This window comes from Solenopsis invicta, chromosome 4, assembly GCF_016802725.1.
Source record: "Solenopsis invicta isolate M01_SB chromosome 4, UNIL_Sinv_3.0, whole genome shotgun sequence".
Taxonomy (NCBI): domain Eukaryota; kingdom Metazoa; phylum Arthropoda; class Insecta; order Hymenoptera; family Formicidae; genus Solenopsis; species Solenopsis invicta.
This window is the reverse complement of record NC_052667.1, coordinates 4703819-4730871: the sequence shown is the minus strand read 5'-3', so window position 1 is coordinate 4730871 and position 27053 is coordinate 4703819. Positions and strand designations below refer to the sequence as shown.

General features: G+C 38.7%; 3 protein-coding genes across 4 annotated transcripts in view; 2 read left to right on the top strand and 1 right to left on the bottom strand.

Moving 5' to 3' along the window:
- The window catches only part of LOC105195607 (retinol dehydrogenase 12), a 117635-nt gene that overhangs the window by 64881 nt on the left and 25701 nt on the right, over window positions 1-27053 (bottom strand). The window contains exons 7-8 of one of the 2 annotated variants that reach the window (XR_005574515.1): window positions 14593-14656; window positions 241-11274 (exon numbers count right to left, since the gene is read on the bottom strand). The gene's annotated coding sequence lies outside the window, so the exon portion shown is untranslated. Of the gene's footprint in view, window positions 1-240; window positions 11275-14592; window positions 14657-27053 lie in introns of those variants that run through there. The other variant, XR_005574516.1, reaches the window with a different exon arrangement.
- LOC120357481 lies at window positions 5212-5953 on the top strand. The gene is made up of 3 exons (XM_039447959.1): window positions 5212-5429; window positions 5516-5636; window positions 5751-5953. Exons 1-3 carry the CDS (start codon window positions 5212-5214, stop codon window positions 5934-5936), a joined length of 525 nt encoding a protein of 174 aa, XP_039303893.1. The 3' UTR covers window positions 5937-5953.
- Window positions 22432-27053, top strand: part of LOC105195613 — a 270526-nt gene continuing 265904 nt past the window's right edge. The window contains 2 exon segments of the mRNA XM_039448075.1: window positions 22432-22625; window positions 24110-26456. The gene's annotated coding sequence lies outside the window, so the exon portion shown is untranslated.

Genomic DNA, 27053 nt, shown 5'->3' with positions numbered 1-27053 from the left:
GATGCGAGAACCTTTTCTCTCGCGGTGCTTATCGTCGATCCTGAGCGCGATAAAGTTTGACGAATCCAACGATTATAACGGAAAAAATTATAAAATTCAGATATCCGAGGAAGAGAGAGCGTAAATTTAAATTGCAACCATAAATTCTGGGAAGAAAAAGAAGCAAATCGGAGAATACATAATTTTTCATACCGTGCACCGTGGTAATGCGTGGGACGAAATGTATGTGCGACCGTATTATTTTTCTTTTTTTTTTTTTTTGTAAATTCACCGACTGAAAATAATGCCATTATTTAACAAATAACACAAAACTTTTCCCTCATTTGTTACGGAGAGAGTGTGTTGTTTTACCTGTCAATACAGTTTATTAAAAATAACGCGAAGCAATCGTGCGTATAATAGCGGCATGGGCCAACGGTTTATTAAAAACATTAAAATGACGGCCAATGGCTCTCGATCATTTATTTTCAGTTTTAAGCACAATGCGCGGCAACAATTACAGACTACATCGGTGCAACGCAAAGCTGAGTGCTTTGTTTCGCGCTTTCCGAAGCGGCCTCTGCAGTTGACGCGTCGCAAATTAATTAACAGATAATCGATACGAAGACATTTCCTGATGTTCCCCGGTTTTTTCAAAAGTTCTCCATGTTAAATCGATTTTCGCAACTTTCTATTTGTCGATTATGAATCGTATCGTTACGCGTCAACCTTAAATTCGTCAAAGTTCATTGAAAATTAACGTCAGAAAGGTCCTTTAGGTACTCCGTGTATCAATTGGAGGATCCTATCGTCGAGCACGCGGTGTATCTTCGGGTTTACGAAAAACGCGTTTTAGCAAACGGATCGACTCACTGGGAGGATCTTACCGGTGACTCCGTAGTCAGGTGAGAGATAGACAGATAGGTAGAAAGAGATAGAGTTTGAATGCGCACTCGAGTACGTTCGAAGCAGCCCGATAAACTTCACGCTAGATAGGTCGTTTATGCCATCAGATTGGGCACGTTCAACAGGCACCATAGAGGTAGCCAAGATACGATCGCTTTCGCCTACAAGGAAGTGAAAATGTTAGGACGGAAGGAGGACGAGATACCTAATTTGAATGTCGTTCGTGATCGTCTTTTGGTACCATCGTCGGTGACATCAAAAGGCTCCGAATATCCTGCCGAAGGTACCGAACCGAGAATATTTCAACGCCTTCCTTTCGAAATTGCGTATGCAAGTTTATGCTTCATAACTGAATTTATCGTAAATACGAAAAGAGTGAATAATTACATGTCTAAAAGAATGATTTCACGTTTGTTGTCTGCATTTAAAAAGGCGCACATATTTTAGATATACTAAAAACGCATATTTTTTCCTACCAAAAGTTTAATTAAAATTTTTAGACAGCGGAGCACCATGTTGAAAGATACAAAGTCAGAATGTGTACTACGATACATAACAAAGAGGAATGTTGAAAAAGTGCAGAGTGGCAAATAAAGCAAATTAAGCTGATGAATCTAATTCTGACTTTTAATTATCTAATTAAATTTAATTTGTAACTGTTACATATACAGGATGAGGTAACACTGTTACTTCGTCATGACGTAGGATCTTGTGCTCTATATATTTTAACAATTATAAAGTAGCACAATTATCGAAAATATCGCTTATTCTTGTTGTACGTCAACAATGCATTATAATGTTGTCATATAAATATATAAAAAAATCAAATCATTAATGTGCCAAAAAATTATGAAATTTATCGTGTCGTTTTTCTGGAGTCAAAAAGCTTTATCACATTTTTGAAAATCATTTCGTCAAATGCTTTAAAAAGATTTATTTGTAAACGAATTATTACGGAAATTTTTCATAATTAATTTTCTATATTTTAATTTTTGACAAATAAAATTTTTTAATAAAATAATTAAAGATAAAAATATATATATATATCAATTGATTTATATAGTAACAAAGATTTAATGCTATTAAATTATAAAATTTGCAACATGTAAATCGCTTTTATTTGCCATTTCGGGAGCACAAATTGACACTTTTTTAATGTCCTCCTTTGAATTTTTATCTATTACATTGTTTAATAAAATTTATTATAATATATAATAAATTATACTAATGTAACACATATAATTATAATTTATTAAAATTAATGCACGCGATATAAAGTTCATTACAAGAATTTTAAAAGCTTGGTGTTAAAAAAGAATAACGTGTAGCTAATTTAATCTCATCAATGACAAAAATGACTGCAAAGATTTCTCAAGTGAAGCAATAAATCTACCGTAAGACATTTCATTAAACGATGATATTTTGGTGTTCGACGTAGGCGAATCGGGCGAGTATCTCGTGGTGCCGGCGAGCAGCATCAACGAGAGTGGAAATGAGTGCGACAAAGCGGGCGTGGGATTCGCGGCGTTCGCGAGGCAACCGGACCGGTGTGGACGTGTCAGGGGAACCTGTTTGAAAAATCAGCCCCTGGCCTACCGTAGGCGCGACGCAGTACGTATGACAGGTGCAATAAATGAAACAACGCTGGAAATGGCCTGTCCTCGAGCTATTCGCGGCCGTCGTCGCGCGTTTGAGCGAGCGGGCGAGCGAGCGCGAGACGCTTTAAGTGCGGCCCGCGCTCGCCATGTAACATGATTTATCGCGCACGAATTTAATACTTATACCCGTATAAAACGTTGCAAAAGGATATTTGTCCCCGGCGACACGAACGGACAGTCGTATACAAATCGGTCGTCGGTGGAGGGACACAGCGTGGATTTTTGCATGTCGGCTCTGTGATACGCGAGACGAGGAATTCGAGCCGTCTCGTTTCGGGCGAAATACCGAATCTGTCTCGCTCTCATAAATGTCCGCAGCGACCGTCCGCCGTTGAGAATGCCCGTTGTTACATTTCGAATTATTGTATCGCGGGGACGCGCGTTTTTCTCCCGCGATTCTATTGCGAGACGACGCATCGTACATTATAAGATTTTTGCAACGTGCAATTTGGAATTCATTCAAGATTTTTTTTTTTCTATATTTAATTTTACGTTTTAATCAATCTCAAGCAATTTCCGCTTCAAAGAGCTTATGAATTTGACGGTACTGCATTAGGTTTTTCGCAAATGCGAAAATTGTAACTTTAGAGTCTGCGAGATCGTAGAAAAAAAAAATATCAAAGTTCATAAATGGAAGGAATACAAACGAAATAACTTTTATCGAAAAAGAATAAGATCCTTATCGATTGGCTTTCGCTCGTCGAGCTTCAGACCCGCGTGAGCTATGATCATCGCGAGCGTTTATCGCGGCGAGAGCAGACGACGGCCGCGCGTCACGAACATGTGCCGGAAACCACCTCGTGTACCCGCGAACATTTCCGCCAGCCGGCTGTCGAAGGTCGGGCCGCTGTTCGATCTAGTGTCACATGTCGACAGGAAGCTCGCGCGGCCGGGCGACCTGGTTGCTACTTCTTGAGCAATTTCGCATCCGTGCCGAGCGAGCCCATCAAGTACAGCGCGAACGGAAGCGGAAGTCACGAGTTTCTCGCTCTGGAGTACCATTCGCCGCACGTGTCTGCGATCGACATCGAAGTCGAGGCGGGTTACAATGCCGCGCCCGCGGGAGGGTGAGTCTCTCGAGAGGAACGATATCTATCTACCTCTAGCTAGACGACTAACCAGAGATTACCAACTAACCAGTTCGCTTACACTTCGCGCGCTAATTCCCTCGTAATCCGATTTTCCGTGATTACTCCGAATGGCTCAGAGTTGGCGCGCTAGGCGGCTCTTCTTTGAAACAAGTTTATATATCTGACGCTTCGGGAGTAATGAACAGAAAAGTGTCAGTGCCATTAATGACGACGGATATTCTATTTTATGTAAATTCTAAATTAAAACGATGACAGATTCTTTTTTATAATATCAATAATATTTTATAAATATGAAATAAATTGCTTAATGATATATTTTATAAATCGGAAGTTTCTTAATAATACAAATCTGAGAATGTTTCAATATAATTTTTTTCAAATTTCTCAAATCTATTGTACATGTTGTCGACTAAATTATGGTTGTTGAAAATTTTTTTATCTTAGATCTTTAGGTTGTATCAGCAAGGTACACGTGGACAGCAGGGCACTCGATCATACCATAGTGACAATTGTGATAACCAATACGGGGCTGACCTCGATGTCCTATCGATCAAGGATCGCGAAATGTCCCGATAATCTTCCAGAATCTTGGGTGAACGCTACGTTTCCTAAAAAAATAATTCAACCTCGACGGGATCAAGCAGTGAGCTTGGATCTTTACGGCGAACTGCCCATAAATGAATTTCATTGTTCTGGTAAATCTAACAACCCCACGAGAATGTAATAAACTACAACGACGCTTCTAAAGTATATTCGCATCTTCAAATAATATTTGAGAAACATAAAAATTAGGATTCTCAACTTTGCATTCAATTTTGTATTTTTTAAATCTGAAATAATTTTTTTTTCACGAATATAATGAAAAAAAGAAGGAACTGAGATTTAGCTTCCAGTAGAGTTATCGAACTGCAGAATATTGCAGGCGATTTTTATTATTGCCGTGCGCGGAATATATGCAAGAGATCGTGCGTATTCGAGTAAACATCGGGCGATTGCGTTTGCAGTGCAATTACTGAATCGTTTCGGAGGGCTAGTGGCCGCTAGGAGGATAAAGATACGTAAAATGGATCGTTGCTCTTGCACGCTGCACTGCTTATGCGTGTGCATGGGCGACGCGCGTGACCCAGGCTGCACACCGATGTCACCGGAGCTTTATCACGCCGCTGGATTTTGCGGTCCCGTTCCCGCAGCCTCTCGCAAAATTTTCACAAAAGCCATAAACATTCTATGCTTCATCGTTTCATCGATACTGCTCTTGCTTTTCATAGGTCAGTAATTATACAACTGTATTATTTTTTTCAGCTCAATAACTTCTAAATCCAACTATTAAACCTCGATATATTTCAATTTATGACATGTGCATTTTTCTAGCTGGTAAAATGTTTTTAACGCGTTGCATTCTTTTATATCTTTTCTAACGAAATATAATTTCCTCGTAAATTTTTCTGGCTCATATTTAATACATGTTTATATTCTCAGAATTTACGTTCATGAATTTATTCATTTATTTATTTATACGGTCTGAACTATTTTTAATATTTTTAACAACGTTATCAATACGAATAAAAAAAAAAACAATGCACGATAAAGTATGCGTTTCCTCAGGTTTCCTGAAATGGTTGATCGGCTTGTACATACCGATGGTAGGTCGTTGGGGTTTAGATTCTCTATTGGAAACTAGCGGAATGTCGGAATACTACGAACAAGAATTAAAATATAAATACGTGGTGACGGATGAGCATGGTGCCCCGGTGCATCCGGATACGCGCAAGAGAACCGTGAGGATATGCAGCAGGTACAGATGAGAAGATAAAACAGTACGATAAATGTATAGATAAGTGCGTGAAACGTGATACGATTTTCGACGAATGCGTTCTGCAGGAGGGCGGAATTCTTCTTGAACGCGATGTTCTTTTTGATTTTCCCGTTCGCAATTTGCTGCCTCCGTCTTAAGAAGACCTTTCGTCGACCCGCCCAAAGACGTTGCTCGGATGAATCTAAAGTAAGAGCCATCCTTTTCCGTCTTTACGTCGTATGACAAATTGGAACAGAATTTCGCGACGTAACACGGTACTTATTCTCTTCCTTGCGACATGTATCGCGTCTTTTCGTTTAGACCAGTTTGACGAGCGATAGGAGCGAATGTACACGAACGATCTGCGTGAGCACTTATGGCGATAGTAAAGATTCGCGGATGGAAGTCGAAGACACCAAATATGTGATGGACGAACTGAAGAAATCTGAGGAATCGTTACGTAGTCGTACTAGAAGTAAAGTAAGAAAAAAAAAAGAAATAGAATAGTAGAAATAAAAAAAAAATAGATGATAAATAGAGAGCACAAGGAGCAACTCGATGCAAAAAAAAGCATTTGTTAAATATTTTGTATTGTTTAAATTATTACCAGAAAAGCAAGAATAATCTCAAGATTAATGATGTTTAATGTTAACGGGATACATTTAATGTCGCGATGAATATTTTGCAGCTTATTTTCCGCAGAAAAAAATTTTTTCGCGCGTTAATTCGCGAGAGTTTTACGTGAAAATAATCACGCATCAGTTGTGATTATCCAGGATTAAGAACACCGTGGAGACCATATTTGGAAGATTCTTTTGTCCGTTAAATTCGCGAGTTTCACGTGAAAATAATCATGCATTAGTTTTGATTATCCAGAATTAAGAATACTCCGGAGACCGTATTTGAAAATCCAATTTATCGTCACGTTCCGAAAGTAGAATGTATGTGTATACGTAGAGAGATTAGAGAGATTAGAGTGCAGAGAGATTAGAGCAGCGGATACGTGTAAAATATAGGAAGAACGTAAACGCGAAAACGCGCACCGGCGAATGGGGCAATACGTGACCCCAAAATGGCAAATGGGAGCTACGACGACGATTGGCCCGATAAAAGCGATATTTCATACGTGCATACGCGTAATCCGCCATTCGTCATAAATGCGACAATAAAGTAGATGTTATTTGTCATAAACTGTCGTTGGAAATTTCGGTAGAACAAAAGATCCGTCATACTTATTTTTAGCGTTCCTCCTTTCCCGTCATTTCTTTTTTTAATTCAAGCGCGGTTAGGTATTTTTGGATTTATTAGCGTTTGTGGACATTAAGCGCGGCATTTGTCGAGATTGATAGAGATGTGAAGCACTAAAGTGCGATACCATTGCTCGATTTTATTCTTTCAGAGAAATAGTTTCACAACAGAATGCCGTTCGCATCATTAACGCTGCCGCTCGGGAACTCGAAATAAGTTTGACGTAATTGCCACAGAAACTTCAAAAGTCGTCTTGAAGATCTCACGTTCAAGAGTTCACCTTTATAGATATCGCTAATGTATTAATGCTATGTTGTAACGTATGAAATATTATAATCAATAAATGTAACGAAGTAAATGTAATGTTAGTCATTTACTGTATAATGTTAAGGATGTTTCGACTATATCATACAAGCTAAAAATCGAAATTTAAAAACTGATTAATTTTTTTCTAATAAAAAAAATCGAAATTTAAAAACTCTAGATCTATTTTTTTAATCTACAATAAAAAATGTGGATTGCGAATGCTCGAATTTTGGCTCTGGAACTAGTTGCAAAGGAGAACACGATGAAAAATTTTAAATGGTTCTTGCATTTAAATAAATAACTTTTAAACAAGTAGATCCAAATGAATTTTTGCACGAATATTTGGAGAGTCTTATTAGTACATGTAAAAATTTTGATTTAAATGGTAATGCCACTTCCCCATCTTTGCAGGTATGTACTCCAAAGACGATTTTACAATGAGAATCAAAAGTAAACAAAAAATTAAGTAACTTTTAAACTAATAGTTAATTAAAGTGAACTGTGCTTAAATTTTACACAGATATTCAAGTTTAATACTAGAATATTTCATGAAATTTTTATATTTTTGGTAATGTTTTGCGACCGCATACATCCTAAAAATTGTATGCGTTTGATAAATATTAAATTTAGAAAAAGGAGGTAAAACTTGATATTCGTCCCGCATGTAATTATGCCATACGCGCTAAATTATCATAATTATTATTACGTACCTTGTGTATGACGGTGCATCAGCAACTCTTAAGCTCTCAACTATAGATAACAGCCATAATGAAAATAATTCATACATACAATTTAGAGCCGCAGGTTGAAAGAGCGAGGAAGAGAGGAGAAGCGCGCCGGGTCGGAAGGGAGGAGCGGGTCCTCGAGAGTTATGCGCAATGCGGTTGTGCCGCGAGACTCGGAGAATTTGTGACCGCTTCCGGCGGATATCTACAGCGCGGGTGGGTGTATTCCGGGTCTAACCCATTTTTTCGTTGAGTACTATTTATGTACACCATCTGGATGTAAATATTCATGCGGGACGCGCGTGCATATTTGCCGTGCACCCCACGTTCCTCCTAGCCGCGGCGAATCGAAATAAAAGCCCGTCGTCTCGCGGAAAATGAAATTTCAGGCCGCGAGATGCGCGCCCGCTATGCGACTCCAACGCGCTTCGATCAAACATACACGCTTGCCGGTGTTTTATTCCCGTCTTCGATACTTCGGTGGGGCGGGGATCTGTGTTATCGTGACTCACATTTGTCTACCTTCGCGGTCGAGTACGTCGATTTTTTATCTCTTTTTGACTCCGCGTCGAACAAAAGTCTCTCCTAACGAAGAGCTGCAAAAAAAACTAACGCGACAAAGAAATAATTCTAGAATGCTTGATTCAGTTCCGAAAATCTTTATGGCCCGGTTTTTCATTATCCAGTTAACTTAACCTGATGTTTTATCTAACGAGCTTCACCCATAATGATGCCATAGGTGAAGCTCATTGGTTAAAACATCAGATTAAGTTTAACCACAAGTTAATCAGATAATGAAAAACCGGGCCTATGACGTTTCGGACTATTTGGGATCATCCACTGGTTTTACTGGTGGAAGAAACGCAACGCCAGTAATTTTCACTTCTGCCGACTGCATCAGAACAGACTATCGATGATTATGAAACAAGTGAGAAGGGTTTCGTAAGTGAAATATTATATTCACAGAGCATGCCGCCAAAATGTGATTCAAACTTTCAAAGATAAGTAAAGTGTTCAATTTTTATTAATATAACTATGTACGAGTAAATTAATTTGATAATTATTCCCGACATAATTTATATAACGCGAAAATATATACTTACAAGTATATTTTAGGTATAAGTTCACGAAGATCATGCATAATAATGATTCAGAAATCAAGTTCAATTTCTGTTGATCAAATTTTCGAATCTTCCAAGTGAAAGTAGCCGCTCGTAAATAAGAATGCGTGAACACTATGGCATTCTAGAACGAATTTATATATTCGTTTAAGCGCCACGGGGCTCGCACCGTCGATCCAGGAATGAAAGAGTCGGCTCACCTATCCGGTCGGGGCTTCGCGCAAAATCGCGCGTATACTCCTAAGCGTATAACTATCCCACAAAGTCTATGCAAATGTACACACCTGCGCTGACTTCCGCGTTCTTGTTTACGGCAGCATGGCACGGAGAAAGGCCGGCTCTTTTGCCATTGTAATTCGGTAGCCTCAGGGCTCTCTTTCTCCCTGGATCGGCCGTATTCCACTGACCACGCGAGAACGGTAAATAGATGGATACAGGTAGAACGGAACAATGGCGAGACGGGTTAACGTCGGCTAGGAAGAGGGATGCACCGTTTAGGTTTTCGCGATCGGGTCACGTCTCGCGTAGATTGGATGTAAAAAAAAAAAGTCGAGCGACATGCAAGCAAACGAGCAAATCTTATTAAAGATTTTTCATTTTATCGCGCTTGCATAATGATGCTGCTACTTCGCCAGTAGCACTGTCTCTAGATGCAAAAATCGGTCGATCAATCTAATCCAATCCTCGTCACATTTCAGATAGCAAATTCGAACGATATTATACAATCGTTAGATTGACAATTTTCTTTTTTATTGTCCCGGAATTTTTCAGAATGGCAAACGATTCAAGAAGAAGTCAGCTTTCGCAGCGCCCGTAAAACTCCCGCGAGTAGAATGAACCGTCATAAAAAAATCGAGTTTGTCGTAAAAGAAGTTGAAATATTCTACAACATTATATTATCTTGCGTAAAATTCTATGGTCTACTAACTAGAGAAAGTTAAACATTTCGACAAAAGAAGCGAAAGTTCTGTAATGAGGCGTAAAACCCGCGTGTGCATGTGAAACATCGCAGCCATCTCCGCGGAGATCGTTATTCGCCTTAATGTCTTCGGAACAGAAACTCATTTCCACTTAAAAGAGATGTAAAAAAAAAAAATGTAGCGTGCAGCTAGATCATCGCGCTTGGCATTCGCGGCCGGCGCGGCGATTTGTCCGAGAATTTCACTAATGCATTCGCGGGACTGACAAGAATTAACGGCGCGCCTGCATAGGTGCCGACATTCAAGGTTACTCACGAGATAACGCGAATTCTCCATCGACACGAGAAGCCAGCCGGGTACATACCAAATATTTATACCTGCGATTACACGAGGAAGCTCCCGAGGATAAGAGCAACTTTGGTTCGATGAACGCAAGCGGCAACGGCGGAGGCGGAGGCTGCACAGCTCCCGCACCTCTCTACGCCGGAAATAAATAAACTGACTTTCCTTCCCGCTGAGGATATCGCGGACACTCGGTAGCTCCGGGGCTATACGGATGTTGATGTTTCGTTATAGCTCGCGAGAAGCCTGAAACGTAGCAGGAAACCCTCGGGGGCATCGCCGGGTGCTCTCTTGGAAGTTCCATTCCTCGCGTGCGCGTCGCTTTGTTTTAATACGTCGAAGTAATGGGATTGTTGCGAGCAGCGGCTCTCGTCTGCCGCTGCTGCCGTCACGGACTGTCTGGCGAGAGTGAGGATAACAGCCTGCACTGTTATCTACGGCACGACTCCGTGCGCGCGACGTAATCACCAAAATAGAGTAGAACGCTCCATCTGTATCCTTAATCGAATTAGAATGCTGACGGCAAGATTATGCCTGTTCCCTGTAGTTTAATGGTTCATCTTTCCTCTTTTTCTCTTCTTTCTCCATTAGAGAGGAAAAGACCTATTGATAAATTGCGAATGGCGCTTATCGACAATAAATTATTTCGTAGTCGACTTCCTCTCGATTAGAACTGCTCTCGAAAATGTTACTCGAGTGCCGCAGCGTATCGTTGTTTAATATTCGGTGAATAACAAAGATAAAATGATAGGGGGGACACTGGGGTGATGTTTTCGAGCGCAGTCTAGGGATCATAAAGCGGGATTACTTTCGTTTCACGAAATACGACCTTCTGCCATTTTATTTTATCAGTAAAATAACATTTATATCGATGTCGACGCCGATTCTATTATCATTTCCCACTTGGGACGTAATAAAATCTTAAAATGATTACTTAAAATGATCACTTGATGACTAATTTGTACGGAGTCGTACAGACGTTGTAAAAACTATAAATAGTTGTATGTAAATTATAGACACGTTCTACAGAGCTGTAAATCTTTCTTATAACTTTAATTTGAGTTCCTTGGGATGTACACGTAGGATACGCGCAATGTACACGAGTGTAGGAGATGGATTCTGTTCCGACCGCGCGTATGCCTTGCCGAGGCAGCTCGATTCGCTTAGACACTCGCGTCACGACCTAAAGGCACAAAGCACATATGTATATAGAATAAAGTAGATGTGGTATAGAATAAAGTAGGGTTTAATAATGGAATTACAGAGAGCGGCCATTTCATTGAATCACGGGTCTGCGGAACATTTCTCCAAAATACAACAATTGTAAATGCGTTTACTATTTCTTTTCTTTTTTTTTTTTACAAATCTACTATTAAATATTACATTTTTGCATTAAGTATTTTATGTTATTTTAGTTAACACCTTCCTCTTTGCGCAGATTTTTTTTGTTTTGTATATATCGAATAATCTGAATGAAGTCTATATAAGAATGTGAAGATTATTCGACGAACAATGTGAAGCACAAAATCGAATACAGGATTTAGTGAAATCGATAGTGAATTTCAATAAAACTATATTTTAATTCAAATAGTTAATTTCATATTGACAACATTGCAGATAAAAAAGCAGCTCATAAAATGTGGTTTTCCATAAAAATGTGTACGAGCAAAGCACGGCTTGACGGTAAAACTGTTGTGATAACGGGGGCAAGTGATGATATTGAAAGGAAACTGCCAGAGATTTATATGCAAGAGATGATTTTACTACAATGATAATTTAAGTTTTAAGTTATCTTGAACTTTGAAACTTAAGGAAAAATATTATAATAATATAAGTGCAATGTAAATTTGTTATTAATTAAAAGGTACTGATAGTGCAAAATTATATATTATTATTATATAATCAAATAACACAATACAGTACATTTTTTATGAGAAAAATATTGTATTCATTATTTCACTGAAACAATAGGCTTTTGTGATTATTCTTTGTTTCATGTAGAATTCTGTACAAACTTTTTTAAAAAACTTTAATATTCAAAGGAAATTATTGCGAAAATTTTAATAAAAACCTTTTTTAAATTTAGACATAAAATATCAATACATTTACAATAAAAATTTTATCACTCATGTCATTGATCTTTAATTTAAATTTTAAAATAAAAAACAGTCCAAATAATAATGGACAAACTATATTTTATTTTATCAAGAAATAGTCATTTTTTATTATCTCCAATATTATAAAAGAACAAAATTGTTTAAGCAATTAATACCAATTTTTCTTAATAATAGAGCTTAAATCATATTTTGATTAATAGATAAGTAAATTTGATTGCAATGATAATAGGAGGTTTGTAACTTCTGTTTGTAAAATAAGTTTGTAAAAATGACGATTACCATTTTTAGAAATTTTTAAGAGTCTGGAGGTTGCCAGGAGAAATTTCGTGTATAAAAAATTGACAAATCATAATATTAATTTTTTTTTGTACATTGATATTGTGATAACAAAGTTAATTTACTCTGTTATCACAATATCAGTGTACAAAAGGAAAGTGTACGCATAATATTCAATTGTAAATAATTTTAGGTAATGACAACACAGTCATCCTTTTAAAAGTCCTCGCTTTCAGACAGTGTGTTTCTCCTGTAAACACATCGAGATGCATAAGACATTGCATTCGTTTCCGTCGTTGACAGAGGCGGAGGCGAGTCACATTAGAATGATAAATACGACTTTACGAGAGCGAAGCGCACCGTGTTGCGTCAATTTTGTTTGTTGAAATTTTGGGTCAAAAAGTCAAGACTTAGATCAATAACCGCTAATACACAGTTACAATAAGAAGTCACGATAATACGAGCTGCCGGTTTTTTTCCCTTCTGTACTTTTGCCATTTCCCTTACTCATATTCGCGGATTTTATTATATTTATGTAGCGATCGAACCTTTCTTCGCCGAGAATATACGTTTTGCAACATCGCACAACGTAGAGATAAGATCGCACAGCTCTGCAGCGCATCCTACGTTACCGCGCCGTAAAGATCCCGCGTAAATAATTCCACCGCGCCGAGTTTCGCGAATAAAACTTTCCCGGGCGATTTATATATGATATACAATACACGCGGTTGAAAACGCTTTCGATCGCGCCGGTTCGCGCGATCGCGAGTGCTTTTCCGCGCGCGCGTCCGTATATATATGTACTCCCGTGATAAGCTGAAATTAAAGAAAACCGCACAAACCGGTTCGATTCGCGATGCAGCGAGATGCAACAGCCGCGCGCACATCTGCCGCTGAACGAATGCGCTGCATCTGAGAGCGCACAAATGGTGATTACGAGAACAAAAGAGCGAACAGCGTGAATATATCCTTCGCAGTACGCCACCCCGATGCGGCCGGTCTCATTCTTTCCTCACCTCGTCCCTTCCTCCCCCTTTCAACGCCCTTTTTCGCAATTCGCGATCTTTTGTCTTCCTTTCGTTGACTCTCCAACGGACTTTTTGCTCTTTGCCTTTCGTCTATAATTCCTACCGTTTTTAGCGCGCTCCACTCGCATTTTTACCTGGCGAATTTCAACGTCAATGGCTTATTGTGAGTCGAATGAAAAGCGTCCTCGAAATAGTCACGCAATGACATCGCATAATGTCCGTATAATGAACGCGCTGATGAGAACGAGACTTTCAGATCCCATAAAATAATTACGACTGAAGCTGCACGGAAGCAGTTGTATAAGTACCGGTAAAAGCTGCTCAATGTAATCCGTCTTCATAAATTAGTACTTTAATTAGAATATTAGAGAAACGGGACAAACAACTGATACTTAAGTGCGATTTTCTAGGTAAGCAAAAATCGTGGCAATATTATAATACGATGACAATGTAAATTTTTCTATAACTGATCAAATTATAAAAGTTAAATTTACGTTATAATTTGGAATAATTGAGACATTAGTTAGAAATTAGAGATTTTAATTAGAAATATTAGAGAACACGATCAATAATTAGTACTTAAATACGATTTTGTAATTATACAATAATCGTGGTAATATTACGCCGAGAAAAAAATTTCTAAATTTTAATAAAAATTTATTTCAATAATACTAATAAAATATTTACTTGTAAGAAATACCGATACTTAAATTAATGATTTTTGTACAAAATAAATATACATGTATTTATATTTAGTAAATATTTTATTAATACTATTCAAATAAATAGTTATTAGAATTTAATCGTTTTTCTTTCAGTATAAATTGTGAGAATGTAAATTTTTCTATAATCTGATCAAATCATAAAATTTTAATTTAGATTATAATTTTGAACAATTGAGACTTCAATTGTTAATACTTCAATTGGAAATATTAGAAAACAGAATAAACAACTGGTACTCGAATACGATTTTGTAGTTATGCAAAAATCGTGGTAATATTATAATATTGTGACAATGTAAATTTTTCTGCAATCTAATCGAATCATAAAATTTAAATTTGGATATGCGGGTGTACATACCGTTTACGTTCCATCTCAATTTTCTAGAATCTCGTATGTATTCTTTTTATATTTGTGAACTCACCTGTAACAAAAAAAATATAGCTATCATTAGAAACAAATATTAAAAATAATTGGAAGTATCGCGCGTGTAGAAAATCTCTTCTGGCTACTTTTAATCTCAACGAAACTTGCGATCTTTGACCGAAGAACTTTCTTTCCGAGCAGTTCTCTGCAGTTCCATTTTTAATAGAATTTCATCGGACATTAACTATCGATATCAAAAGTTTAAGATACCGTAAATCTCCGCGGAAGTTGAAGAAAAATTTTGCTGGTGCCGGCGAGTTACACGATTACGTCGTAAATTCAAGCGCGACTTGCCACTTCATGACCAGTCCGCGCGGCGGTAAGTGTGAAACAGCCTTGAAACGACGCGGTGGCGGCATTGTTTTCCAGGTAATGCACGCCGAATTTCGAAACAAGCCGACTGCGAAACTGCGGCGAAAGTCAGGCGATTTGGCGAGCCCGGGATCCCGTGCGCTGCATCCGCTTGCGTTTCGGAATAATTCGACGACGCCGCTCGCTGTGGGCTGCGCACGAATCTCGGCCGGCGAAAACGCCCGCGCTCTCCTCCCAAGTTATTTATCGGAGAATCGTAGATTATCGCCGATGCGGAGGCTATTGTGTCGAGCGGAGGAATTTGCCGTGTTGTTATTGACCCGGGTTTATTGTCCGCGTTTCTCGAGCATGACGACCGGCTCTCGCTCCGATTCGCGATTTGGTAACATAATCCGGAGCGAGGAAGGCGTAGCCCTAAATTGAACGGCTTTTACAGGGAAGCGATAGGATTCGCGTATTCATGTCAGAAATGAGAGAAAGACAAATGAGACGCTAAAAGATTTCTCTAGAAGGAAGTATTATCGCCGCGATACTTGATTCTATTAAAGTTTGTTGTTTCATTTAATACTGCCCAGCGTCAGTCAATTTTATTTCGGTGGCCTATAATCAGTAGTCGCTTGAAAAAGATTTCATCTCGCATCATAATAAAATATTGTCACTCATACGCTTTATCGCAGCAGCGGCGGTAAAATAAAGCCGGTATTCACGAGGCCCGATGACTATGCGCGTTTTTATGTCGGCGATGCGCTGATGGCGACCGAGTTTACCGCTTCCGTTATCTCGAGGTTTGCTCTAATCTCTATTACCACTATCCGTATAACGAATCGAATGTATGGCCGGTTTCCCATAACCCGTTACGTAACACTCGTGATTCCAGCGACGCACAATCGCTGGGATCGAATTAAATTCACGTTTAAAAAAAAATATATATATATATATTTGAACCAACTTCAATATGGTTTTTAAACGATGAAAGATCATGAAATTTGAAACGACTTCGTCGAGTTTTTTTGCTTTTTTTTCTTTACTAAAATCAAGCATGAAGAAGCTGTTATAGACTTAGAAAGTTTAAATCAGAATAAATAATTCATTTTATACCTATACAATTTAACATAAGATAGATATTTTGAAAAGCTTAAATATTCAATAGACTTTGATCAGATTTAAAAATTATACCAGTATCAGTTCACAAGATTCTAATTCAGGAAAAAAATATTATAAAATTATTTATACAATTTAATAAAAAAAAACTTATTTAAAGAGGTTCGAGAGACGTGCAAAAATAATTTTCAATATTTTCGAGAATTTAACACTCGAAAAATAACAGATTCGTAACAAACGAAGGCATTGCAAATAAACTTTTAATCTGTCCACCTATAAATAGTTTTCGTACTAAACGAAAACTATTTTCAAACTTCAATAGACGTGGAAGTTCAACACTTGTAATTTTATTATAAATAATTAATAAAAATAATTACTAACAGAATAATAATTTAGTCTTACTCAAGTTAAGATTTAGTAAGACTACGTCAGTCTCTATAGCTTTCATCAGGTTTTAATATAGTTTTAAATGCTTAATACTAATATTGAATTTAAATCAGATTGAAAATTTTCCAAATTTAACTTCTTTATGTCTGATACAATAAAGAAGACAGGCAAAAAATAAAAATTTGATTCAACAAAGTTATATTAAATTCACATTAAAATTGATTCAAAATTTGAGACTGTATAGCTTTTTTTTTTTTGAAACGTGAAATTTCATTCGGATTCCGCTGTGCGAGCCGCGAAATTATTCAGAGATATCAGGGTGCCCTACTAAGAAAATGCGCCGTTCCGCGACTTCTTCTGCAGTTCGTAAAGATATGGAACGCAATTCCCTTCATTTTGCATGGCCCAATAAATCGCGATTTGCCCTGGCGCGCTTTATCCAGTTTTCCTTAGACTTGAATCACGACAGTCTTCGCGCGGCACACCTAAACTACCATCTCGTGAGTAATCCAAGTAGATAAACGATAAGAAATAGCCGCCGCGCTTCTCATCATTCGTCTTAGATTAGCCATAAAACGATCGTTTAGATACTCCGTAAATCCGCGCTTCGCAAGTTATTCATGCGCGATACAAAAGTAATCAAAACTTGCCGCCCTAGATTTCGCCTGCATCATTTCTAATGACGATTATTTTATCAGTGACACGCGTTAAAGATAATCGCATAGAGAAACTGCGTTCGGCAATCGTTTATGCGCGTGTTCTCATTTGCCTCCGGTAGAAAAATACGATGCTACATGATCGTTCGCATCAAAATTGTCGGCAAAACTGTCCGTCCGTTCGTTCGTTCTGAGAGTTATATCCGACGAAATTACGAAGTTATGACGGTAACGCTTGAATTAAGAATTTCACGGAGATTACATCGTTGATACCGAAAGACACGCGGCATATGAAATACTAGCCGCCTTCGGTTGCGCGACCGCGAGAGGGGTCCCCTCTTCACGACCGAAGATTTGAGCGCGTCAAAACCGGTTTGAGTAAATACACATCACCGGCACGATCTTTCTCTGTAATTTACTACGAAATTATAATTTATCTAGACACACTACCTGTCCTCGCCAGACAATGACTGAAATATCATCGGGAGAAACGACAAGCGTAACTATTGCTTTCTCTTTCTTTGTTGCTATCGCAACCAATATTTCAGAGTTGCTCGTTGCTATAAAAATGTAAGCACAATTTATCATCTTAATTAATTTTATGAGCCATTAAAATGATTAACGTTCGACATAGCTATATTTCCACTTTAACTTCAGAATAATGCCAAACATTGATTAGTAAGATGTGAGAAACGTATTATATTAATTGGTACGATGATTTTCCACTGAAACATCGAATTTTTTGAGTAAATTCATTTTTTATCAAACGTTTTTTAATTTCAAAACTAAAGGGATTTACGAAAAAAAGAGAAAAAAAAAGTTTGTTATAATATGCTTGATTCACAGATTTTTTTTAAATTTTAACGACTTTTTTGACTATCAATAATTTTTATTAAAAAATACGTTTCGTCCGCTTTTTATAGTCACTTTTTATTGCTACCTTTTAATAAATCGATTGCGAAAAATTATTGGACCAATTTTTTTAGAAAAGCATTTTGAAGTTTAGAAAGTCTATTTTAAAATACTTATACGTTGAATTTTGTCCGATATCGTCATCAAGCATTTCAGAGACAAAAATATTAAAAAGAAACATTAATTTTTAATTTTATGTAATTTACTAAATGTCGTAGAGGCAAAATTAACACACAGATTAAAAAATTGACTTTTATTCTTGAAAATGCGTCCTCGAAAAGTACTCTACGATTCTTTTTTCACCGAGATATTTAACTTTCAGCCTGCAGTGTAGATGTTTTACCAAAGGATATCTGATTTTTATCATTTCTCACTAAACAATTGAAGTTCAGCGTCGCGTGTTCCATTAATCACACATTTGAGGACTTCTTGTCCGACATGGTGAAATTCGCGCAATGTGGTTACAAATGTACATTGCAACCACGCATGTGACGTGCGATGAACCGGTTAACTCGCTACGAATTACACACACGGGCCGTAAATAATGTCGCGTGCGAATCTTGGTGTTAAAGCATCTAATGTGACTGCTGTCACGAATTAAATCAAACACAGTGCACCTGGCAAAACACAACGGTATTATATGCGACGTCCTAACATTCGCAAGCTCAATTTGGGATAATAGTCTTTGCTAAATTTAAGATACCAAAAGCCCCATCGTCACTTATCTTTCTTTCTTTTAGTTTTTAATTAAACATTAATATCTTATGATGATAAAAGTTAAAATTAAAATTTTCCAAAAAGTAAAATCTACTTCAGATAATCTATAAAAAGTCAATATATAGAAATTTTATATATTCGTTCCTTCCAATTATTTATGCAATTCGAAATAACTTAATATTTTCATGCACGGAAAATGGACTATTTAATAAAAAAATTTATAAAAAAAATTGTAAGACCAAAATGCAATTCAATATTAAAATGTTTCAAAGCCGCGTACGAGCTTGTTAATTTTACAATTAAGTTTTTATGCACAAGATTCAACCGCATTTTACATCTTCCCAAGTGCAAAAGTAGTTTCTATAAAGCAATTTTATCTCGCCAAAAAGCGAGAGCAGAAGTCGAAAGGACCTCAAGAACGAAGGAGCGACCGGTAGGATGATTCGTCCTAATACTGCCGCCAGCGGAAACTCGTTACGGTGAGAGCCAAAAGTCGTCGACGATACGACACATCCGCCAGCGACGAAGGACGGCGCTGCAGGGAGCATCATGAAGAAACATCAGCGAGCGGAAGTACCTCTCGCGTAGACGCTCTCGGTATCCGCACAATATAGCGCCATCGTCCCCAAACGACAACCCCTGTGATCCTCCCTGCTCGCGAAACGATATTCCGCTTCCTCGCTCGCTACCTGCGTAACATGCTACTCCTGCAACTGCTGCGATAGTCAAACTCCCACATCCTTTGGCAAGGATATAACATGTCTGCAGACGGATACGTATATACCATGACCACATGTGCATGTCTCAAGTTTAAACACGTATCCCGATAGAGATAATGTTACCAAGATAAATATTAGCAATATTATTCGACCAACGTTAGAATGTTATTTGACCGACAGATTTGAAATTAATAATAGCATTTCAAATACGCGAGAGTGGATTAAAAGAGAAAAAAAGATCTCTTTGCAGTACATATAATGAAGAGACTTATATACGTAGTATCATAGTTTCTCAAATTTAATAAAAGGCTTCATAAAAAAGGATCTCGCTCCAAAAACGAGTTAATTTGCACGATGCGTCTTTCCTAAAAGGGCCATTATTCCCCCGCCGCGTGGTACCTTCCATAATTTCGTTTCCCTTTAATTAAACGGATTCGCAAGGTGTCATGATCCGTCGTTAATGAACCGCGTAAAAATAAAGCCGGGGATTAAACGCGAATGGCCACGTGAGGACGGCCTCGTGGATAGGTTGTAACGCGCGTGTGTACCTGCCACTTTCGCGTATCGTGCGTGTGCGCGAAAAGCATCGTACCCGCCGTGGGCCAAACCAGTCGAGTGCCTTAATGAGGGAGATGCTCGTATTTATATACGTGCATGTGCATCTCGGCGCGCTTGTTGTAGTGATGAAGGTAGTGGTGCGGGTATACCACGCATACCGCGGGAACAGGTACGTAGTCACTGCCCATGTAGTCACATGGCTGGGGCGCTCATGGGGAGCCGGCCTCGCCGCATTCTCTTGTGAGAAAACTATGTGAGAACATTGTATTTTATGTCTTGAGCTTTTCGAGAGACCCTTGCTTTCGTCATTGTGAATTGATTATCTGAGACTGATTCTACGCAATAAACATGCGTACGTTATGACGTTAATGACATTCTTTTATTTGTTCGCTAATTGTAAGAGAAAAATATGGTTGCAATTATCATTTAATTTACAATTCATTTCAGTGACAATTATGTTCTTCTGGTTAGTTTAATTATGCAAATTAGAGCTATTAATTATTATTACTACGTAAATAGTAAAAGAATGTTTACAAAGTAGTTGTATTCAATGCAATTGTAATTGCACATTAAAAGAAAAAATATTTACTTGAATAGTTGCAATAAAATATTTATTTAGGATACATAAACATTTACTAAAAAAAAAAAACAATAGTTAAATTAAATTAGTAGTTCTTGTACTAAATAAATATTTATTTACATTTAGTAAATAAATTTACTCGAAATTTTAATAGAATAACTATTTTAATGCAATTACTTAAATATTTATTAAAAAATTTAGTAATTTTTTCTCAATACATTTATTAACATAGAAATGTTCATTTTATTTTTATCATCCACGTTGATATTTAAAATTATCATTTATAGTAAAATACACACTTTTGTCACAGTTGGGAGAACTATAAACATTACTGTTACTAACATTACATCAATAATGACTGTAAAAATAAAGCTCCTAATCATAATTATTTTACCATGCAATTATAGCTGCAAATATTAAATGTTTTCCTCTCAGTGTTCCTTAGTCTTGCACAGACAATTGCTGTGTACTCCATTTTAATAATTGACAAGTTAAAATCAAAGTTTAAGTCGAGCTCTGATTGTAATAAATTTAGAAAGATATAATTAGGTTATGGAAATATTAATAAAAGAGAACAGAGTAGAACGCCTTCTCATAACCAAGTTGATCAATGTGAGTTCTAGTAAAAATTTCATATTCCATCCATATTTAAATCTTTGCGACATATATTTATACATATGGAGAGTCTCTTTTAAGATGTATTTTTAGAACGTCTCTCCTCATACATTTCGCGCACGTACTTTTACTCGCTAAATTTGTCTACAGTCTCCTCCTTCTTATAACGTAGCATGTATTTCAGTATAATTTTGCTTCATGGAATGGAGAAATTGTAGCGCGCGCGTTAGACATTGATAATCTGTCTGAACTTCGTAAGATCAATTGAGATAGTGAGGGGTGTTCGCGTTTACACTTTCGACTCTTCCTCTTCCGTCAATGCGGCATATCTCTCACGAGCAATACGAGTCACGATATGCGAATTCATGCAGCAACATGGAAAAAGAAGGGAGGTCTGCAATAAATCAACGTATACGATAAACGCGTCGGATGTTTCTGTTTCTCATCGTTAAAATAGCTGATGTTGAAGATTAAATTCTCAGCTCCATAGGACGTAAACCGTGTGTTTAAATTATATCTCTAATTAACGCTCGAGTTTGAAAATTAAAACTTGTTCTGTCTTATAAATCTTCAATTTTCAAGCACAGTCTAAATCTTCAGTCACAAATTAAGAAAATGCCTAGCATTATTATTTAAGACTTCACTAATTTGCACTAGGAAAAATATTTTCGGTTAAAATATATCAAACAAACAACAAATAATTTGGTTAAAGTATACCGAGCAAAACCATTTTCACATGAACAAATATTTAGTTAGTGCAAACAAATATTTTTTTATTTACATGTGTTTTGCAGAAGCAAGTCGTCAATTTTTTGTTGTGCAAAACAAAATATTTGGTCGCGGTAGAAAAAATTCCTCGATTAAACATTTTCTTTTTTCCTAGTTGTGCGTGATCCTTCTCTGTAACTTATGCAAATTAATTTTTATAAATTTGCGCTACGCTTTCAAACGCACCAAACTAATATTCTAAAATTGTACAGCGTTAAATCGATGCAATGTGCACTTTCGGACATTGCTCATTTAAACTTTCGGAGAGCTCATTAAATTCCAACGTCAAACGGCAAAACGGTCCAATACAGTTCAAGCAACCTTTTAGCTGTATATTATTCATGAATGGCTAATGGTGTTTTCGTCATGAACCCTCTCTTACGCCGTCCCTGGTCGTTGTCCCTCGATCAAGATCCTGATCCATGCCGGCCAGTCTTGCCGCGCCAGCGCGATCGAGAGGATCGATGCTGCATAGTTCGCAGCGCGCATCGGTGCTCCGGTTCGAGAAATCGAATGTACAGTGATTCTCAATAGGATTAACCGAGATCAATAATCAAGTGGATTTCGACAGTGATGCGTATCTCCATTTGTGCAATTACTTGTCGGATTTGTCACGCGGATTCCCGTTGCAATCTGCCGGAGGTTCGCGAATTAATAAATTCACTAGCGCGATGGAGCTCGTCCATTTTTCCCAAACGAGTTAAATCCCTCGGGCCGATTCTTTCATTTTTCCTATCGTACGTCTCTACGCCAAGAATCTGTCCAACGGTTCGGTACTTGCATTTTCATTCTCGCGCGATGAGTTATTCGGATGGGCTTTTGGAGCAGTGTGGCGAAGTATATAAAACTCTCTTCTCGTCCGCGTCGTTAATTCGAGATTAAATTAATAAGCGCCGATTAAGGGCTTCCTTCTTCTCACGAGATCACGGCTCGCGTTGCTCCGAACGACGACTTATTACGCTCGATTTAGATTCCAATTGACCGTTCTAACTCACACGTATCTACACGATACGCCGTCAAACGTATCACTCGAATTCTTTCGACTTATCTTGGTGGAGCAAACAGGCCAAAGTTGAACGAAGCAAAACCTGCTGATTACGTGGGCTGATTCATACGTCATGTCAGACAAGTGTGACTCATTTTTTCTTCAACTTTTTCACTCGCTTATGAAATCTCTTTTTTACACATGTCAATCAACTTGGTTTTTGTATCAAAATTTATCAAATTTCACGCATCACCCTGACATAAAAAAAAAGAGAGACGAGTGTGTTCTTTAAAATAATTAACGATTAATGAAAGGTGTCGAAAAGCCGAGATAGCTGTCGATACTTTTAATCCTTGAATTTTTTTTTCGATTAATCTCGTACAATGGCGAGAGAAAGACTGAACGCTGAATGGCGCGCCGCGCTTTTTATTCGTCGCCCATTAATATGTTAATTCAATTTATCTCGCGGCACGCAACGCGGCCCATTCGTCTCTGTCTATCGCCCGGTGTTTACATCCGTGTTCATTTCCCTCAACATTCTCTCGTTCTTCCGCCGTGCGTTACTTTTTCCGCGGCTTTTCCCGCTCGCGAAATTGCATCCTCGCATACATCAGCGCGGCTGTCATGCCTTTTCCGGCATCGCGACTTTTTCAGAAACGATAATTATTATCTCTCGGATCTCCTGGAAATTGTGCGCGCCGAGAGTCGCCTTTGAAAGTGTAAATATTTGTAATTGGGCCATTTTACGAATTTATACGTGTGCCACGATAATCTTGACGATCTGTTAGCGACGCTTCATCAAGACGAGAATTGAATCATCGTCGCCGCTCCTGCATTATCCTTGCAAATTATAATTCACGGCAGATTCACGAATATTAAAGTAGACAAGTTCGAGCTCGCTCGCAGTTTCTTAAGGGCACTCTCGTCTCGAGCTGTCGTAATCCCTGTGTTATTAACGTAAGTCGAAATTCCTCCCGAATTACGCCGAAGAACTTTCCGTCACAAAGTTTAACTAAACGTGTCAACTTGCTTGTCCGGGAACTAATAATAACATCAATTACGCTACGTGCGTTCGTTCGTTCGTACGTACGTACGTCCGTGCGCAAAGTGATGAAATTATAAGCAATTATCGGAATAATAGAAGTTACAAAACTCGAAATTCCCCCTTGAATTTCTACGACGTGGAGATCGTACGTTCGACGCAACAATTACCCTCGATTTATAGCGAGCGGTGTAAATGCACGTCTTAACATTGCACAAAGATATCGAGATCGCATTCTCTCCGTCCCGGTAATAGTGCATAATTTCACGTGATAGTGGTGGTACGAGATATAGTGCTTGGATCCGCTTTGAAGTGCTACACAAGGGGCTGCAATTACCTTCTCGCGATACTACGCGACGTCGCTGCCAGTCCGCCTCGCGCGGATCGCGGATGAAAGGATGCGATTAACGCGGCGATTCGCCGTTACGGGACTGTGAAATTCGCGGAATACAACGTAGCCTAGTCGTAGTCGCGGCGCGCGGTAATTCCGTAATGCACTTCTTACGCGGTATCGGAACGGAGCAAAAATAGAGAGCGAGAGAAAGAGAGAAAGAGGCGATCGATCGTCCGCTATCCGCGCTCGTGAAATCGGGATCGACTATCGCCGGCCGACCGGCTGGTGTCACGAAGCAATCGGTGTACCGCGAAGTGTACCATCCTTTTAAATTGCGATGCTCTCTCTCCCCGCGATAACGGCACCGCTCGGCTTGTACGTCGGCGATACATCAGTCCGCAAAAAAAACCTCGACGGAAACGTACAATTATGTCCGCGGTCTAATTGGAAACAATGCCATTGTGTGCGTTTGGAGAAAGTTTAGAAGCATCAAGAGAACGTTACCGCAATAATAAACGTTACTGCGTAGCATCCTTGGACATTTTTCCCTCACCCCCACCGCGAAATGGAACATCTCGAAATGATGACGCAACAGACGCTTATCTCACCGTCAACCTCGATTACGACCAGAGCGACAGCTTGATTCGCAACCAAAAAAAGAAAAGAAAAGAAAAGAAAAGACTTTGCATCGTGCGCGGGGATTTTCAAAAGTTCGCCAACAGTTCTTCCACAAAGTCAGGATATTTCTCGACACGTATCGACGTTCGAGTATCACGCGCGGACACATGCGATGCGAGGTACCGTTTCGGCTCGCGGCACGATGTTACCTACCTTCCACGGTGAATTTCGCGGCAGTTTCAAATGGCAGTTTCCGCCGCAGAGTAATAGTTTAGCAGCTTGTCGCAGCTATACGGATCGTTTCTGCTCCGCTGGCGCGGTGCGTTTCGCTAATTTGCTTCGATAATGCTCGCTGACAGAACTCACTACAAACAAAACCGTAACTGTCGGGTTCCCGAATTTAAGGCCGGCCAGACCAGTTGCAGCGGTAAACAACGTCGCCCGCTCAAAGTTGCGAGAGATTGCTATTGTGACGAGTATTGTGACGGTGCATTCGGCGCGATGTAACGGTAATTATTATTGGATCGTTCAGCTACTCCGTGAACTTGAAAGCTATTTGAAGAAGCCGAAGCCGAAGGCACGTTTCTCTTCAATGAACGTTTACATCGAAAAAAACTGTCACATCTATTTATGTCTCTGTTAGCAACGACTGTTAATGAATCATTGAGTTTGAATTACGTGTTGTATCTAGAACCTCGCTGAAAGTCATCATCTCCGTTTACCGATTGCACGCGTCGCCAGGACAGAAATACCGAACACGTATTTTTACGTTTCATGCCGCGTTGCGTGTGCAAGCGACGCGATGCCGAGGGCTCCTTTTCCACGAACCCCTTTTTCGGGAATTCAGGGGTCGCGCGTAAATCCAGCGTGCAATCCGGAGGAGCAATAATCTGCGTCTCTTCGAGGAAACCGGAGCCGCGGGAAACCGCACGGCCGCGTACCGGGGGCAACCGGCGTCGACGTCGAAGGACACCGCGAGAAGTTAGCCTTTGCGTGGCGAATCGCGTTACAACGCTCTGCGGGATCGGATCGGGAGGCCGAGGCAGGCACCTTGGCGCGATTGCTGCACGCTGGTAGAAATGCATCGAGTGCAACTCCGAGAAGCGCGCTCGTGACTCGAGGAACTCGAATGGTTCGCGGTCGGAGAAGAATTCAAGGAGCTGCTCGTCGCGCGCGTCAAAGAAATTCGTACGGAGCTTTTGCTTTGCAAAAATGCAGCTTGACGATATGCAGTCGCCGGAGCGAATCCGCGATGCGGTGTTGCGGCGAGCGGGAGAGGATTAGAGATTGCAAGATCGATGCGATCGGCAGTCTCGTACCCATTGATGTCGCGCGCGACATTGACTGCGCAGAAATGTTTCTCGGTTAATGCCGACACGGGATTGCACCGCGTCGATTACGCTGCGTGACCTGGAATCGTCCGGATACGCAACCGCGCTCATTTATTGAGGATAATAACGGCTCCTTTCGACAGACAGGAGATACGTAAGTAAGGTGCGTTTGCAAGGAGTAAAATGTACTTCTCAGATCTGTGTATGAAATCGCTAGAGTTTTAAAGATGTGTCGGACATATTTGCAGTTCATGCAAAGTAAACAAAATTTGGAAATATTTTTAATATTAATACTTCAAATGAACTGTATATGTAGTGAAAATTGTGTAAATAAAATTATAATTTTTATTTAATAATATATTTTTATAATTTATTTGATTTGTTATTGAGAATATTAATTCATTTTTTACAATATTAAGAAAAATCTCAATTTTTTTGTGTGAATACTTTAAATATTCAAAATGATTTATACAAAGTTTCATTGCGATTGTCCGTTCAGTTATTTTGTTAATAAATAACAATTGTTTATTTTACAAAACTAATCTCTGCATCGCAATGAAACTTTATATAAATCATTTTGAATATTTAAAGTATTCACACAAAAAAATGAAGATTTTTATTTTCTTAAATACTTAAATACAATAAAAAAAATCAGATTTCTTTCATTATTTCATTATTCATTATTTTTTATTAGAGCACATGTCTACTTCTTATTGAAATAATTTTTTTATCCCGAGAGAAAATCGCCGCCACATTTTTT

What these genes read in the sequence shown, in the direction of transcription:
- LOC120357481 (XM_039447959.1), top strand. Translation starts at nt 5,212, where the DNA reads ATGCACGATAAAGTATGCGTTTCCTCAGGTTTCCTGAAATGGTTGATC. An exon ending in ACCGTGAGGATATGCAGCAG is followed by an intron (nt 5,430 to 5,515) that starts GTACAGATGAGA and finishes TGCGTTCTGCAG; the next exon opens with GAGGGCGGAATTCTTCTTGA. An exon ending in GTTGCTCGGATGAATCTAAA is followed by an intron (nt 5,637 to 5,750) that starts GTAAGAGCCATC and finishes CTTTTCGTTTAG; the next exon opens with ACCAGTTTGACGAGCGATAG.